The sequence below is a fragment of the Scyliorhinus torazame genome, chromosome 12, assembly GCF_047496885.1.
Source record: "Scyliorhinus torazame isolate Kashiwa2021f chromosome 12, sScyTor2.1, whole genome shotgun sequence".
Classification (NCBI taxonomy): Eukaryota; Metazoa; Chordata; class Chondrichthyes; order Carcharhiniformes; family Scyliorhinidae; genus Scyliorhinus; species Scyliorhinus torazame.
The window spans coordinates 187493859-187511463 of record NC_092718.1 but is presented as its reverse complement, the minus strand read 5'-3'; the positions used below and the strand labels follow the sequence as shown (position 1 = coordinate 187511463).

The window sequence follows — 17605 nt, the reverse complement described above, 5'->3', positions numbered from 1 at the left end:
GGGATTAACCTAGTGAATCTCCTCTGCACACCCTCCAGCGCCAGTACGTCTTTTCTCAGGGAAGGAGACCAAAACTGAACACAATACTCCAGGTGTGGCCCCACTAACACCGTATACAATTGCAGCATAACCTCCCTAGTCTTAAACTCCATCCCTCTAGCAATGAAGGACAAAATTCCATTTGCCTTCTTAATCACCTGTTGCACCTGTAAACCAATTTTTTGCGACTCATGCACGAGCACACCCAGGTCTCTCTGCACAGCAGCATGTTTTAATGTTTTATCATTTAAATAATAATCCCTTTTGCTGTTATTCCTACCAAAATGGATAACCTCACATTTGTCAACATTGTATTCCATCTGTCAGACCCTAGCCCATTCACTTAACCTATCCAAATCCCTCTGCAGACTTCCGGTATCCTCGGCACTTTTTGCTTTACCACTCATCTTAGTGTCGTCTGCAAACTTGGACACAATAACTGTCCATTGCAGTAATTCTGAAAGAGCTTTAATATTCATTAACTGAAATTTAAAAAAAATACAATTGTCCAGTGACGGATTGAGTTTACCAGATCTCCTCCAAATCATAATTGCGCTGCCAGTTGTAGAGGCTCTACTTTTAAAAGCTGAACTAGCACTCAAGATCATTTTTACCTTAGTAGTGAGGGTTTTGACTGGCTTCAGGTTGAAGTTGTAGTCCAGATGCAGATAATTCAGATTCTTGCGGTGGATTAACAAGTTCAGCATGTTGTAACCTTGGCGGCACACCTGGAGGCCCACCTCTACCCAATCAAGTTTGGTCGACTGGAAAAATTTTGTTGATTTGAACGAACGGAATAAGTACCTGAAATAGGAAGAGTGAAACAGCTGTTTAGCACAGGGCTAAATCTCTGGCTTTGAAAGCAGACCAAGGCAGGCCAGCAGCACGGTTCGATTCCCGTAACAGACTCCCCGAACAGGCGCCGGAATGTGGCGACTAGGGGCTTTTCACAGTAACTTCATTTGAAGCCTACTTGTGACAATAAGCGATTTTCATTTCATTTCATTTTCATTTTCACATAAGCATTAAATTGAGAGTAGAACAAAAACCTCAATGCCTTTTCTTCCCCAATCAAAAGCTTATTTTACCTTACAAGAGGCCAGGCCAGCCCTAGGATATTTCTCTGTCAGGGATGTGAACCACTTTTGTGTCATTGTCAGGAGATGCCTTGAACCAACGTGGGAAACGGGCCCTTCTGTTTTCCCAGACAACCAAGACATGACGGGCAAACTCATTTATAGGATGTTGGTGCCCATTAAAACTGGGAATTGTTTGCCCACCTGACTAAGATAGTATAATATATTCTTTAAAAAATCTGCGATAGGATTGTGAACACTAGCAGATAGTTGTTGTTCATTGCAAAACCATTCTTGAACAAAGTCCATAATAAGAAGTGAGATGAGATAATACAAGTGTATCTGTTCACCGTAAAGGTCCAATAGAAGCAGGTAGGAATGGCACACTTAGCCAGCATATGATCAGAGCAGAAACAACTACATTCAGCATTTCTACCAGCCACGTATTACAAGTGTCATACCATGCAAAGGAGTACTTGCTATTGAGAATGAATTACCAAAACAGAAAAAAATATTCTACTCTCCAGCATCAACATCTATCACCATGTCATAAAAAGGAATAATACTCTCTCCTATTTTGTCCAGCAGCCATTCACTAGTTTTATCCAGGAGGGACAGTTGATTTGTTATGCAGTTAATACTATTCAGTGGTTAGGACTAGAAAAGTTATGACAATGCCAATCCAGTTTCCTTTGTCAATTGAGCGCAATCAAGCTCAAATTGTCAAATAGCAGATAAGTGTCAGGCAATCAAAGAACCAGAAGCCTTTATCATTTGCTTAAGAAACAAATGATTTTGCACCAGCACTGCTAATCATTTGGTCTTTTTCTCCCTCTTCTCTATGCAAGCCTGGAATTTCCTCTACCATTATTATCTACATGGGCGGCACGGTAGCACAATGGTTAGCACTGTTGCTTCACAGCGGCAGGGACCCGGGTTCAATTCCTGGCTTGGGTCACTGACTGTGCGGAGTCTGCACGTTCTCCCTGTGTCGGCGTGGGCTTTCTCTGGGTGGCTCCAGTTTCCTCCCACAAGTTCTGAAAGACGTGCTTGTTAGGTGCATTAGACATTATGAATTCTCCCTCAGTGTACCCGAACAGGTGCCGGAGTGTGGCGACCAGGGGATTTTCACAATAACTTCATTGCAGTATTAATGTAACCATACTTGTGACACTAATAAAGATTATTATCACTGATCCTCAGAAGCATCAAAGCTGACAACTTACTCGTCATTAAACAAATAGTTAGGTTACAGGTGCAGAATATTGAATTTTTCATTGCATTGGTTTACAGTCTTTGAATAAAACAAACTTATAGAATATTCAACCAACCTTTTCTTTTGTGCTTTGGGTGGTCTGTGTTTAAGTGCATTCAGTACATAGTACTTCAGGAGTTTCTGGTAAGAAACCCTAACTTTGACTGGCTGCCCTGCTGGACAGTGCTCACGGTACCAGTTCTTAACTAATGGAATGTCCAGTGCTCTCCTTGTTTTTCCAGACCTCAAGTTAAACGGTCTTGGCGCCCAAAGCAATGCTATGCCATTAGCAGTATGATCAGAATACAAAGGAGATTCTTTCAGGAATGGTTCCATGCAGTCAGGAAGTTCAAACTCTTCATCGTCATCAGGTAGTGGTTCCTGGCTCTGAAATTAAATGCAAAAGCATGTGACAATCCTTTGTTTATCGTAGTTCTGCAACTAAACTGGTTAAAAAACATAAATTAATTGCAATAGCAAGACTATGCTAGTTTAGAGTTGATTACCTTAACAGAGTGTCTGTGAGAGATTGGATTAATCAACGGGTCAAAGTAAAAAGCTGGCAAGTCGGGATCTTCAGTTTTAATGAACACAACATTTGGTGTGTGGTACCTAAAATCCAAATAAAAGATTAAGTGAAGACTGATATAACAGCAAACATCAAATTTAACAGGCCCCTCCTCTAGAATACATGATTCTGTTGGGGAACAGGTTCATGGATGTGAAAAGGATTACTCTCCAAGTGCAAGTCAAGACTTTAATTATTGCGGGGGCGATTTCATCACTTGGTATCACACCAACGCCAACCATACCATTGCTTAACATCCCAACAAAGTTCACTGGATTGCAATCAGAAGAAAGATGACTTACTTTGGCCTCCAAACCTTTGGGACACAAAGCCAAATTCACACCCAGGCTCCTATCTTAACCAAAATCTGCTTAATCAGTAGAAACATCGAGATCTTCTGCTCAGTATTATTCAGTTGTATTTTTAATTGACCGAGCCACTGAAAATTTTATAAGTCAAATCTTCTTTCATAATTTAACAGTTCAATGATCAGTTAATTTTCTACTCTCCAAGTCTATCTGTGTCTGCATAACTTTTAAGGCAAGGTAATTTCAATGGAGGCCACTCAAAGCTGATTTAGACAGTCCTGTCAGGCGAAAAGAATCAGTTTCAGGTACAAAACCCTCTATTTCGACAGCAGTTTAATGCACTTCCCACAGAAAAAAAAAGTAAATTTGCCGGTTTGCTGCAAATAACAATAACATTTGAGACAGACTGGATTACAAGGAATCATGAGGATGCGCAAGTGATTTAAAAAAATATATAAAAATAAGTAACCCACGGGTATCATCGCAAATGATCATTAATTATATCAGCAGTCACAATGAATCAAGCGGTAATATTAAAGGGACTACAATTAAATACTGGGCCTAAACTTCCCTGGTTTCTTAGAAAGCTCATCCCTTCTTGCCTGACCTTCCAACACAGGCCGGGCAAGAACGGTGTAGGGCAGCAGGCTGAGGACCTCAGTTAAGGGCTGCAAAGTAAGGAGGCCACACCCCAGCACTAGCTGCCATAAAGAAGCCATTCAGAAGCCAGAGAGAAACAGCGGGTAGCGGCACAGCGGGTAGGTGGACTGTAAGACAAGCAGAACCACCCAAAGTTTGCAATTTAAATCATATTTTTGGATGCTTCCATTTACAGGCCAATTTTCCAGTGGAAGTTTGAACTTCCCGGCAATCCTTACCTGGGGACTTCCAGGGGGCACGCCCGAGCATTTCTTTCGGGTACCCCTAGTTACAAGCCTGGAGATTTCGAACTATTATTGCAGATCAGAAAACCTTACTGACAATGGATGTTTCAAAAATTTTCTATTCTTTTGGCCTAACTGTGATAAATGCACATAATGTATCAGGAAATGTATATGCTTATGGTACACATTTTATGGACAGGCATAACATGGTTTACACTTGGCTACTTACCAAGTGAGATGAACATGATGGGGTAGGTTATTGTACAGGTATGGGAATGCTATTTTGTATTCTGTTCTGATTGGTTGTCTAATGATGATCTTGTTGATGTCATTGAATTCGTTCCAGTCTTCATCCCTAACCGAGGCAAACAAAATTCAAACGATCAAAGCTATATTTCAATTATTTAACTGGAAACCAGTTGCATATCATGAAATTCAAAGAGTACTGATCTCCTGCTTTTTAAAAATAGCCCAGTGCAAACCAAACAATCTCAGAAAAACATTCAAGTCAAAATGCAGAACTTTCTTACTTTTTTTTTTGAAAAGGAGATGCAAAGCACATCTTCTGATTTCCCCAGTCACCTATTCCCAACCCATAGCCAGGAGCAAAAGCTCCTGTATGGCGCAGGTCAGATCAGGAATCAATTTGGCTGGGACATAACTCTATAGTGATAGCTTTGCCATGACACTGTGTCCTAATGCATAATGCTTACATTTTTCTAGCTTACTATATAACAATGACAAGCTGTTATGTACAGTAGTTAGTGTAAAATCAGTTAATTTCTATGCTGTAAACGTATTTACTCAGTTAACAAAATATGTGCAAAACCTCATGGAGGTGACCGCAGAATGCTGCACTAATAAACCTTAAAACAAACAAAAAACATTTAATAAGGTACCACCTTATGAAAATTACAGCAAATGTAATAATTAGCATGTAAAGTTGAGAAAGGAGAAATGAGACAACATAGCTGGGCAACTGGAGGAAAGAAAGCAAAGGGGTAAAAATAATCCCAGAAAAACTTGCAGTGAGTGTTTTTCCAAAGAGATTCATCTTATTTACTGTATACAAATAAATTAACTGGGCAAGAGGAGGGACTATAGATGCAAAGTCATCAATTGGGAAATAAAATGCAGATTCATTGGCAAAATTTGATAAAATGTAGAGACAGAAGGATCTGGCCATGTAGGTACACCAGTGATTGAAACAGTGAAAAGACCACTTAAAAAATTGGAATCCTTGACTTTGTACAGGAGGTAATGTTGAACTTGTGCAGGGCTTCCATTTAGTTGCAGTTGAGTGTACAATGCAGTTTTGGCCACCCTACCATAGAAATGATATAAAAGCAGTAGGAAAAGTGCAAATGAAAAGGCATAGCTTCATCAAAATTAGGTTACGAACGCGATTAAAGCAATTCGGACTTATTCAGCAGGGCGGAGAAAGTTAAAGGCTGAGCTGACTGAAGTCAAGATTATAAAGCTGATAATTTATGGAGATTGTGCCTGCGGGCCAGTAAAGTGGTAACAAGGCAGTGAATACGAAGAAAAGTTAATGGGAATGTTTTAAATAATGTCTGCACCGGGGGTAGTTAGAATATGGAATACTGTCTCGCACACACTGGATGAAGCGGAGTGCATAAATAATTTTAAATTAAATATCTGAACAGTTACAGGTGAGAACAAGCAGAAAGTAGAATTAAATTAGATGGTTCATGTGTAGGGAAAAAAAGTGATGGGCGAAATGCTCCTGATCATTGCTGAAGCATTCAGTGGTTGTAGTGAGCCACTGTACAACTTAATAGAAATACCAATGGCAAGCTACTAAATTCACTGTTCACTTAATATCATGACACAGGATTCAAAATGAAGTACTTACTGTAGATTCACGTCCCGAACCAGAGGCTCAAACTTTGGTCCACCCGGAATTGCCATGTTGAGAGCTTTGGAAGTAAAAAATGCTTTCAGATCAAACAGATAGAAGTAGTTGTCATCCACTAAATCAGTTAGCAACTGATTAGCCAGGCGATAAAGAGTGGACATCATTGGCAAAGTGAACTGCCAGCGACGATAAGTAGATCCATTCACATATCTAAATTGGGACAAAATAATTCTCAATTCAAACACTTTCTCAGTGTACAACTTAATATTATAGTGAATTGTGATGTTTGAACATGGATATGTAGTTGAACAGGTTAAGATTTTCCTATTTCAACAAAGCAGCTTTAGTCCAAAGCAATTCTTCTAATTATAGAACAGGCGGGGCAGCACGGTAGCATAGTGGTTAGCACAATTGCTTCACAGCTCCAGGATCCCAGGTTTGATTCCCGGCTTGGCTCACTGTCTGTGCGGAGTCTGCACGTTCTCCCAGTGTGTGCGTGGGTTTCCTCCGGGTGCTCCGGTTTCCTCCCACAGTCCAAAGATGTGCAGGTTAGGTGGATTGGCCATGCTAAATTGCCCTTAAGTGTCCAAAATTGTCCTCTGTGTTGGGTGGGATTACTGGGTTATGGGGATAGGGATTAGGGGGGGGGCGGGGGGCGGGCTTGGGTAGGGTGCTCTTTCCAAGAGCCGGTGCAGACTCAATGGGCCGAATGGCGATCTTCTGCATGTTAAATTCTATGAAAAAAGGCATTCACAAAATCTTACTGACGCTGAGCTACTTACTGACTACTAATAATGAGGTATAAAAGTAACAAAGAGCCCATTTAAAAAATCACCCTCAACATGTTCCTCTCCTGAAACGAGTCATTTAATTTGAGATTAGGGTCCAGAGGTTCCAGTAATATTCTGGTACTTCATTAGTGGTCAATCATCACATGCAAGCCAAACAGTTAAAATGTTAATATGCTTTTAGATCACCATAAAACATAATTTTGTCCTCACCTAGAATGCTCTCATGTCTATTTTATAGCGGATGATGAAGTAGGACCATAACTGCTAAAAAAAAAAACTTTTTAAAAATTATATTTTACTTCTGTAGGCTACAGAAATAATTGTGCTTTACCGCATTTTGTAATGAGCTAGAGTTTGTGGTCAGTGGCAAAGGAGTTTGTTGCTGACCTCAAAGAAAACTTCCCACAAAGCTTTGGAAGCTTTCTTTTTCCCAATGGTAGTTTAAATTTAGTGGCAAGTTAAGGGGATCAACATAAGAACATAAGAACTAGAAGCAGGAGTAGGCCATCTGGCCCCTCGAGCCTGCTCCGCCATTCAATGAGATCATGGCTGATCTTTTGTGGACTCAGCTCCACTTTCCGGCCCGAACACCATAACCCTTAATCCTTTTATTCTTCAAAAAACTATCTATCTTTATCTTAAAAACATTTAATGAAGGAGCCTCTACTGCTTCACTGGGCAAGGAATTCCATAGATTCACAACCCTTTGGGTGAAGAAGTTCCTCCTAAACTCAGTCCTAAATCTACTTCCCCTTATTTTGAGGCTATGCCCCCTAGTTCTGCTTTCACCCACCAGTGGAAACAACCTGCCCGCATCTATCCTATCGATTCCCTTCATAATTTTATATGTTTCTATAAGATCCCCCCTCATCCTTCTAAATTCCAACGAGTACAGTCCCAGTCTACTCAACCTCTCCTCGTAATCCAACCCCTTCAGCTCTGGGATTAACCTAGTGAATCTCCTCTGCACACCCTCCAGTGCCAGTACGTCCTTTCTCAAGTAAGGAGGCCAAAACTGAACACAATACTCCAGGTGTGGCCTCACTAACACCTTATACAATTGCAGCATAACCTCCCTAGTCTTAAACTCCATCCCTCTAGCAATGAAGGACAAAATTCCATTTGCCTTCTTAATCACCTGTTGCACCTGAAAACCAACTTTCTGCGACTCATGCACGAGCACACCCAGGTCTCTCTGCACAGCAGCATGTTTTAATATTTTATCATTTAAATAATAATCCCTTTTGCCGTTATTCTTACCAAAATGGATAACCTCACATTTGTCAACATTGTATTCCATCTGCCAGACCCTAGCCCATTCACTTAGCCTGTCCAAATCCCTCTGCAGACTTCCAGTATCCTCTGCACTTTTTGCTTTACCACTTATCTTAGTGTCGTCTGCAAACTTGGACACATTGCCCTTGGTCCCCAACTCCAAATCATCTATGTAAATTGTGAACAGTTGTGGGCCCAACACTGATCCCTGAGGGACACCACTAGCTACTGATTGCCAACCAGAGAAACACCCATTAATCCCCACTCTTTGCTTTCTATTAATTAACCAATCCTCTATCCATGCTCCTACTTTCCCCTTAATGCCATACATCTTTATCTTATGCAACAACCTTTTGTGTGGCACCTTGTCAAAGGCTTTCTGGAAATCCAGATATACTACATCCATTGGCTCCCCGTTATCTACCGCACTGTTAATGTCCTCAAAAAATTCCACTAAATTAGTTAGGCACGACCTGCCCTTTATGAACCCATGCTGCGTCTGTCCAATGGGACAATTTCCATCCTGATGCCTCGCTATTTCTTCCTTGATGATAGATTCCAGCATCTTCCCTACTACCGAAGTTAAGCTCACTGGCCTATAATTACCCACTTTCTGCCTACCTCCTTTTTTAAACAGTGGTGTCACGTTTGCTAATTTCCAATCCGCCGGGACCACCCCAGAGTCTAGTGAATTTTGGTAAATTATCACTAGTGCATTTGCAATTCCCCTAGCCATCTCTTTTAGCACTCTGGGATGCATTCCATCAGGGCCAGGAGACTTGTCTACCTTTAAGGGACATGAACCAGCAGTGATGTCAGCAAGCAGGCTTATCACACTGAATTATTCTCAGACAGCAAACCAGGAAGTAAAACCCACAAGTTATCAGCACTTTGAATTGGGTAACAAAATAAATAATTGAATTTAAATCAAAGCTTGTGTTTAAATCAAAGCTTAAATATCAATAAACACGTTATTTTAAAAATCTGGACTTTGTCCTAATGGAGAGATTTCACAAACAGAATTATGTTTTCACGGTCAGCGAGGGTGCTAAGCAGTAATTATGAACTTAATACACAGTTAAAAACCCAGTTACACTTCATTCAATAAGGTACAACTTTCTCCCCAGTTTTTGTCAATTCACTGATTGCTTCAAGGTTGCATTGAGGGACCTCAACAGCACTCCTCCAGAGTGCAGAACCACCGACAGCAACTTTGGATTTCCTCGTTATTCCATGCATGTGTGAATTTCTGAAGCTGCTGTTAGTTCAGTGGAGTAATGACAGCGACTGCCACTACATCACAAAATCCAGACCTTCTATACATTAGTTCTTCCCACTATTTTGTCCTACTGGCAGATTTTTGCACTTGCAATAAGCCCAGTAAATTAATTTAAATCTGTAAACATCAATTTAATTTTTTGCACCAAATGGCAAGGTTGTCAAGCATTATTACTCTTAAACGCTATCACATCAATTCATATAGAAGCAAAGAAAAAAGGCCATGGATTAACATTCAATCAAGCAACAGGGCCGAGATCACTTCTTTTTCAGATGGAAGCCAATTACAGGCAAAGAGGGATCACTCACAATCATGAAACAATCTATATGCACATAATTGTTTAGCGATTGAAAAAACTTTGAATTTTCAAAAATAATATTCTGTGAACTAGTTTTTCTTTTCACCTGTGAATTGACAAAGGGCACTTTTGGAATGATGGAAAATAACAGTCTGTTTATCCTTTACTTCTGAACCTGTTACCTGTCAACGGTAACTGTTCACTCACAACAACTGATATCATTTTCCTTAATCTATGTGTTAATAACATTTCTGGCAGCTGGATTTTAATTTGTATTGTTCTCCAAATGTACTTTCTCAACTTAAAATCAGACAATTGTTTCCGTTTTATTTAACTCCTTTGCTTGGCCTTCAATCTTTTTTTTTTTAAAAATTAAGAGTACGCAATTATTTTTTTCTGATTTAGGGGCAATTTAGCATGGTCAATCCACCTAACCTGTACATCTTTGGGTTGTGGGGGTGAAACCCACGTAGACACGGGGAGAATGTGCAAACTCCACACGGACAGTGACCCAGCGCTGGGATTTGAATCCGGATCCTCAGCACAGTAGACCCAGTGCTAACCACTGCGCCACATGCCGTCCCCTTCAATCTTTTATTACATCAAAGCATTATACAAGACTCAAAGCCTTACTTTGGGTTGTCTTTCAGTGGTTGGTGATCATATAACCACTCAGCCACTGGTCCGTCCTCTTCTGAATCAAGTTCCATCTGAATTGCTTCGAGTGGCTCCACGTCAAGTATATTGTCTGCATAATCCAGTGGAGGCTCCTCATCATCAAAAGGAGGAAACCGCATCCTCTTAAAATGTCGTCTATCACGTTTTTCACGTCTCATCATAATCCACATGGTTCTAATGAGAAAGGACTCTGTTAATGCATTTCATTACTAAAATGTCCTCTCCATGATAAATGCAACTCATTATCATGTGACAATGGAACATAGTGAAAAATAATTCTGCTGATAGTAAAATGTTAATTCAGGAAACATGCTTCATGGATTTACTTTTAACTACAAATTTTACTACTAGTAAGATGGAAAATTATCTTCTGAATAAAAAAAATCCAAGCAGATTGTTTCTTAAAGATGAATGCAAGACTGTATGTTTTATTGAGAACACATTGTTCAACTTCAACTGAAATCCAGGGTTTGGAATCAGTAAGTATAATCATTAATACAAGGTATTAAGTCCTGATGTTTTGACAAAATTCATGTACCATTAATTATGGAAAACACTGACAGCCACAAAATTGATCATCCTTGCATCAACTAATTTGATTCTGAGATGCTTATGGGCAGAATACAAAAATACTTCAGAAACGCTGATACACTTTTGTTGAAAGCTCTTTAAAAATTCAGCATTTTACTTACCCCCACTGAGATATGTAAACTGGTTCAATAACCCATGGGATCTCATTAACAAATGAGATTGCGCCCGTGATGTGGTACAAAACCGAAACATCCCTGATCTGCTCCCATGGCATGGGCATGTTCTCCAGCAGTTTCAGAACAGCATGTGGCATGTATTTCAGAGCACTGGAAGGGGCAAAAAGATAATTGTCAAAATATTTGTCTCAGTCAAACAGCCTCATTGATATGGCAAGATTAATGATTTATGTTAATAATACATACTTTACATGGTATGTTAGGAAAAAAATCATCAATTTTAATTCCTCGGATAAACAATTGCCGTAATATTTTAGACAAGTGTCATATTTTGCTATAACTGGCTTGCACATACCGATTATTTAAAATGACATGAAAATTTTGAGAATAGGTATATTTGAAGCTATTAAATAAACTCTCAAATATACTTTATAAGATTTCTAGCGATAAATATCATAGATTATCATAGAATTTACAGTGCAGAAGGAGGCCATTTGGCCCATCGAGTCTGCACCGTCTCTTGGAAAGAGCACCCTACCCAAGGTCATCACTTCCGCCCTATCCCCATAACCCAGTAACCCCACCCAACACTAAGGGCAATTTTGGACACTAAGGGCAATTTATCATGGCCAATCCACCTAACCCGCACATCTTTGGACTGTGGGAGGAAACCGGAGCACCCGGAGGAAACCCACGCACACACGGGGAGGATGTGCAGACTCCACAGAGACAGTGACCCAAGCCGGAATCGAACCTGGGACCCTGGAGCTGTGAAGCAATTGTGCTATCCACAAGGCTACCGTGCTGCCCAAATATAATACATTCTGTCACAAGTAAACCTGTAATTTATTTGGGGGAATTTATTCACGGTCATATGTAAAAAAGCTATTACTACTACAAACATAAGAATATAGCAATTTAAAATTTTCTTTGGTTTTGTTTAGATGCAACTGAAAAAGACCGAAAGTCTCACTTCACTTAAGCAGTCTTTAATTCAATTCCTCCTTCCATCCCAGCATATTGACTCCCATTACCAGCAAGAATTCTAGATGGAGTAACAGTTAGAGTCTACAGCCAACATGTCATTTAAAGACAGACCAAAACCAGAAATATCCACTATTAAAATAGGGCTTCAGGATTGCAATTTTATAGTAGTCGGTTTATGCAATATCCATATGTTCAATTTTGTCAGTCATTATAGCTTTCAGATCTTCACTCCTCCACTACCACCTCAGTCCCCCACCTCCAACCAAATTGTACCTCACAAGTCTTCTGCACAAACCTACTTACGCAACATATGAGCACGGCAGGTCAAGGCAAATCCAATAACCGTGCAAGCATACATTAAAATCTGTTACAATTTCTGTCTGATTAATTATGATACTGTACTTAAAAAAAGGTTACTGTGTTGTAAAGTGTAAAACTACAAATCTGGTGACTGTAGCTTACTGGGCTCAACCAAGAATCTCGGTATTTTAAATAACATCTAATTTTACCTGTGTTGTGACTCCGGGTCAAGTGGAGCTAGAATTGATCGGGCACTAGCCCAGTGTGTCACAACTTAATAAATTCTGGCCTAACCAGCGACACCCACATCCTATAAATTATTATTTCTTTTAAATCAAAATTAATGTTGGAGTATGAGCAAAAATCAAAACTTGGGAGTAAAGATATATGTTGGTTATTTTGTTTCTTTCCCTGCATTAGGGGCAGCACGGTAGCATGTTGGATAGCACGATTGCTTCACAGCTCCAGGGTCCCAGGTTCGATTCCGGCTTGGGTCACTGTCTGTGCGGCGGCTGCACATCCTCCCCGTGTGTGCGTGGGTTTCCTCCGGGTGCTCCGGTTTCCTCCCACAGTCCAAAGATGTGCAGATTAGGTGGATTGACCGTGATAAATTGCCCTTAGTGTCCAAAATTGCCCTTAGTGTTGGGTGGGGTTGCTGGGTTGTGGGAATAGGGTGGAGGTGTTGACCTTGGGTGGGGTGCTCTTTCCAAGAGCCGGTGCAGACTCGATGGGCCGAATGGCCTCCTTCTGCACTGTAAATTCTATGACTACTGTTGTCTTGCATTTTTCTCTTCAACGGAGAGGGGAGCAAGCAGTTGTAATGCTCTGGAATATCATCCAAAAATGGATTAATGCTTCCTTTAAAATAGTAAAAAGCAGAATTCAAGAACAAAACAATGAGCACGAATCCCAGAGCATAATATCAGGCTCAATGTGCAACTGCTATTGTTCGACATATTGACTAATTTTCTTACCCGAGGTAGACTCTCTTGTCATGCCTGAATTTGCGGTTTGTCATGTCACCATGATCACGAATTATTTTTCGGACATGCTCAGGGGGCATGTCCTCCTTTTGAGCATCCACAAAACCAAACTTTCTCTTCTCAGCATACCGTTTAGCCTGAAGTTGCTGCCATTTCCTGGCTGGAAAAACGATTTAAAATTATGAAAAATGTAAGATATGAGGTGACACTGGAAAAGTTATGATTAACCACCATCTCAAAAAAAAGTGTCATAGCTCCTTAAAAAATGTTCCGTGACTTAAATCAATAGCTAACAAATGTTGGCCTTGACAGTGACGTCCATGTCCCATAAATTAATTTTATAAATTCAAAAATCATGTTGCAGGATGAGCAAAAATCAAAATCTTGAGCAAACAACCAATGCACACTTAATTTGTCCATTACTTCGGCATTTTCCCAGCAAAGTATCTTATTGTTGTCTTGCATTTTCCCCTTCAACCGAGAAGAGAGCAAGCTGTTGTGTCAGACATTATGGTTTGCCTGAGAATACAACATCAAATCTATCTACAGGCCCCAACCTACAACAGTATACAAAACATCAAATAAAGTTTTAACAAAGGAGTACTTCAATTATGATGGGGAAATCATTCAGGTTAATACATTCAGAATTATACACTTTCTGTATCAGAACCAACCACATTAATTTAGAAAATCTCTTACCTTTCTCTTGCAGTTTTTCCTCAGACATGTAATCGGGTACAGGGACCGGAACTGGATTTGGCCCAGGTGCGGCCCTGTACTGAAATGCTGCCATCTTTGTAGGTTCTGAGGAAAAAGACAGGGTTTAATTTATTTAATTATGTACAAATCCATATGAATAATTGTAATTTGCAGATGGATTACAGTGAGTTGCCCTTTGCCAAGATGTTATAAGTGAGGTATTCCCTAATTAAAATTATTTGGACCATACACATTCAGCATCCATACACTTGCTTGCCTAAAAGTTAAAAAATAACTGCTATACAGAAATGCCCCCCAGCTGCACGAGATGCAATGTGCATAGATGGCTAGGACAGGGTTAATTTTTACTCCGATTGTAATGACATACATTCCAAACTAGTGGCAAGATGAAGATGGATGGGAATTAAACTGGTTCTCATTAAATGTCAAATAGGTCTTCACAAACTGATATTCATTTTCACCCAAATTGGGTTGGCAATCCACCATATATAATCTGCAATTGCAGATCTAAGGGTCTGGAGAATTTACATTTTCAGTCAAGAATCTCCTTTGATGCGCAGATAAATACACGAGTATACCGGAACTACTGTCTAATGATCTTTTTTTAAATAAACCTTAGAATACCCAATTCTTTTTTTCCAACTAAGGGGCAATTTGGCATGGCCAATCCACCTACCCTGCACATCTTTGGGTTGTGGGGGCGAAACCCACACAAACACGGGGAGAATGTGCAAACTCCACATGGACAGTGACCCAGAGCCGGGATCGAACCTGGGACCTCGCTGTCTAATTATGGGGGTATGCATGCAGCAGATGCTTTACTGATTTTCTTTAACACCCATGTTTGCAACTGCTAATGCTTGAAACATCTTTTTTTTCTTTTAAAAGATAAATTTAGAGTATCCAATTATTTTTCCTTATTAAGGGGCAATTTAGCATGGCCAATCCACCTACCCTGCACATCATTTTGGGTTGTGGGGTGAGACCCACGCAGACACGGGAAAAACGTGCAAACTTCACACGGACAGTGACCCAGGGTCGGGATTGATCCCGAGACCTCGGCGCCATGAGGCCTGTGCCACCTGGAACATCTATTTTAAACTTTTCTTCTGATCGTTTTGAATGCGCAAATTGAAGTTTTGAACAATATTTTGGAAAGAAAATGGCAATGAGCATTTTTCATGTGATACCCTTATTCCCAGTTATTACCCTTACTCCCAGTTATTACATCCAGTTGCTTGCATTTGGACAAGCTAAAAGGTTGTGGATTTGACTTCCAAAATGGAATCAAAGTTCATAACCTCATCTGATAGTAGTGCAGAATAGTGTGCGCTGCATTGTCCTTTGAGTAACATCGAACCCAACACAATTCAAAGAAACAGGTGCAGTTATTTTGGTGTCCTGGACAACAAACCTTTCATGAACAATGCCAGCAAAAACACGAACTGGTCATTCATGTGACTGCTATTTATGTTAACATTTTGACACCGAATGGCCGATTCAATGGTTATATAACACATGCATTGTTTTTATATATGAAATTTCAATATTGTACAGTGGTATCTAAAACCAATAAATATCAGCTAGGTTATTTTGCCTAGCACCCCCAAAAGCATAATGGTATTGGAGACAAAATCCAAGTTACGTTTACTGAAATGTTACTCCTGTTTCTTTCTCCATAGATGCTACCCGTCTTGAGTATTTCCAGCATTTTCTGTTATTTCAGGTTTCTAACATCTGCAGTATTCTGCTTTTACTAACTTCCACCGAGGGAAAAAATACCATTCAATTTTCCACCAAATAGAACAGTCAGTGGGCAGCACAGTGGCTAGCACTACTGCCTCAGTGCCAGGCACCAGGGTTAATTCCAGTCTCGGGTGACTGTGTGGAGTTTGTATTTTCTCCCAGTGTCTGAGTGGGTTTGCTCCCACAGTCCAAAGATGTGCAGGTTAGGTGGATTGGCACTGCTGAATTGCACCTCGGTGTCCTTGGATGTGCAGGTTGGGTGGGGTTACAGGGATGGGGCAGGGGAGAGGGTCAATGCAGATTCGATGGGCCAAATGTCCTTCTGCATTGTAGGAATTCTATACCAAACATCCCATTCTGTTAGCTTTACATAGTTGCAAGTATATGCATACCAGGCACTGATTTAAACACAAACTCACTAAAGACCCAGCACAAAATGGGCTAAGCAATTGCAAAATTTTAGTATGCTTGAGGCAGCAGAACATACAGTTGACTTGCATGTTCCTGTTCCATAACCTCCCTAACTTTTAGAAGATACAAGATGATTCAGGGTTTCAGGAAAACTTTTCAACTTTATCAGGAAGAAGTTTTACAATTTAAAAGACTTGGTTCAATTTTCTTCTGTTCCATTCACCAAATCAGGTATAACTTAAGAAATGGCATACTTGGAAGGGAGATTAGAACCTACTCTGAAAACGTTACTAAAAATTGAATCATGAAACGCAGGAGATGGCTATTCAGTCCAACCTGCCTGTTCCAGCCCTTTGAAAGAGCTGCCAATGAGTCCCTACAAGTCTTCAACCACCAAACATTAACTGTTTCTCTAAACACAGATGCTGCCTGATCTATTATTTCCTCTTGCTGCAGATTGCCAGCTCCCAAGTATTTAGCTTTACCACCAATTAGTCCCATTGCCTTGCTAGAGCCCTTAGATCTGCATTCTCTCCCCCCCCCTTTAAGTGCAGATCCAATTCCCCTTTTCAATTGTTCGGACGAATCTTCTCCCACTGCCCGAGATGGATAAAAACGTGTGCCAGTATTAACCGTGTTTCACATTGACTCTGGTGAGGGAGGGCCATACCATTATTTTCTCATGGGGATTGAGGTACAAGGAAAAAGGAACAAAAAAAGGGGGAGAATAAGGATTGAACAGCTGCGCTACCCTCCACCTCCCCAGGCGTCGGCACTGAGATCCTGGGGCTGCTGACGGCCCTTTCTGCAGGAAACCCCTCCAAAGCCCCACAACGCAAACCCACTAGGCCGCAACCCAGGCCCAGTCGGGGCAAGCAGCAGCAATCCCGCCCGCCTCCTTCCATTTACTTCAAACACCCCCAAAACCCAACTCACAGAATTAACCCCAAGCGGCCCACTCGACCCCCTCCAGGTGCGCGGCGAGCGAATATTTAATCCCTCATCGGTGATCAGGCCTCAGGCGTCATTCAGTCCGCCAGCGCGCGGCGACCGGATGTTGGGGGGCGGGAGTTCCGCCACCGCGGGCCAGCCTCCCATTGGTCCGGTGTTCCTGATTGACAGCCTGCCCCGCCCATACAGGACGCAGCCACCCCAGTCCCTGCAGGTAAACCACCTGTGAGGGAAAACAGCGCATTGGAATATGTTAAAAACAAAGCCGAGTGCCAGCGCCCGAGGGTCAAGAGAAAGAGAAGCCACTGCTTCACGGTGCTAACCTTTGGTGCTGAACAGTTCAGCTCAGGAAATTGGCATGTAGAAAAGGTGCTCCACATGGGAGCAATAGACACTTAGTCAAAGAGGTTAGCAAGGCCAAAAGCTTGATCAAATGAGGGAGGGAGGAGGGGAGGTCTTCAAAAAAGGTC

General features: G+C 41.0%; 1 protein-coding gene across 1 annotated transcript in view; it reads right to left on the bottom strand.

The window, feature by feature from the left end:
- prpf8 (pre-mRNA processing factor 8) overlaps positions 1–17265 on the bottom strand; it is a 60858-nt gene extending 43593 nt beyond the window's left edge. The window contains exons 1-10 of the mRNA XM_072469518.1: positions 17121–17265; positions 14007–14111; positions 13299–13467; positions 11023–11187; positions 10286–10504; positions 6007–6219; positions 4360–4485; positions 2877–2982; positions 2447–2757; positions 654–843 (exon numbers count right to left, since the gene is read on the bottom strand). Of these exons, the coding sequence (XP_072325619.1) occupies positions 654–843; positions 2447–2757; positions 2877–2982; positions 4360–4485; positions 6007–6219; positions 10286–10504; positions 11023–11187; positions 13299–13467; positions 14007–14100 (1593 nt within the window). The 5' untranslated portion in view covers positions 14101–14111; positions 17121–17265. The remainder of the gene's footprint in view (positions 1–653; positions 844–2446; positions 2758–2876; positions 2983–4359; positions 4486–6006; positions 6220–10285; positions 10505–11022; positions 11188–13298; positions 13468–14006; positions 14112–17120) is intronic.
- Positions 17266–17605: the final 340 nt, after the last annotated feature.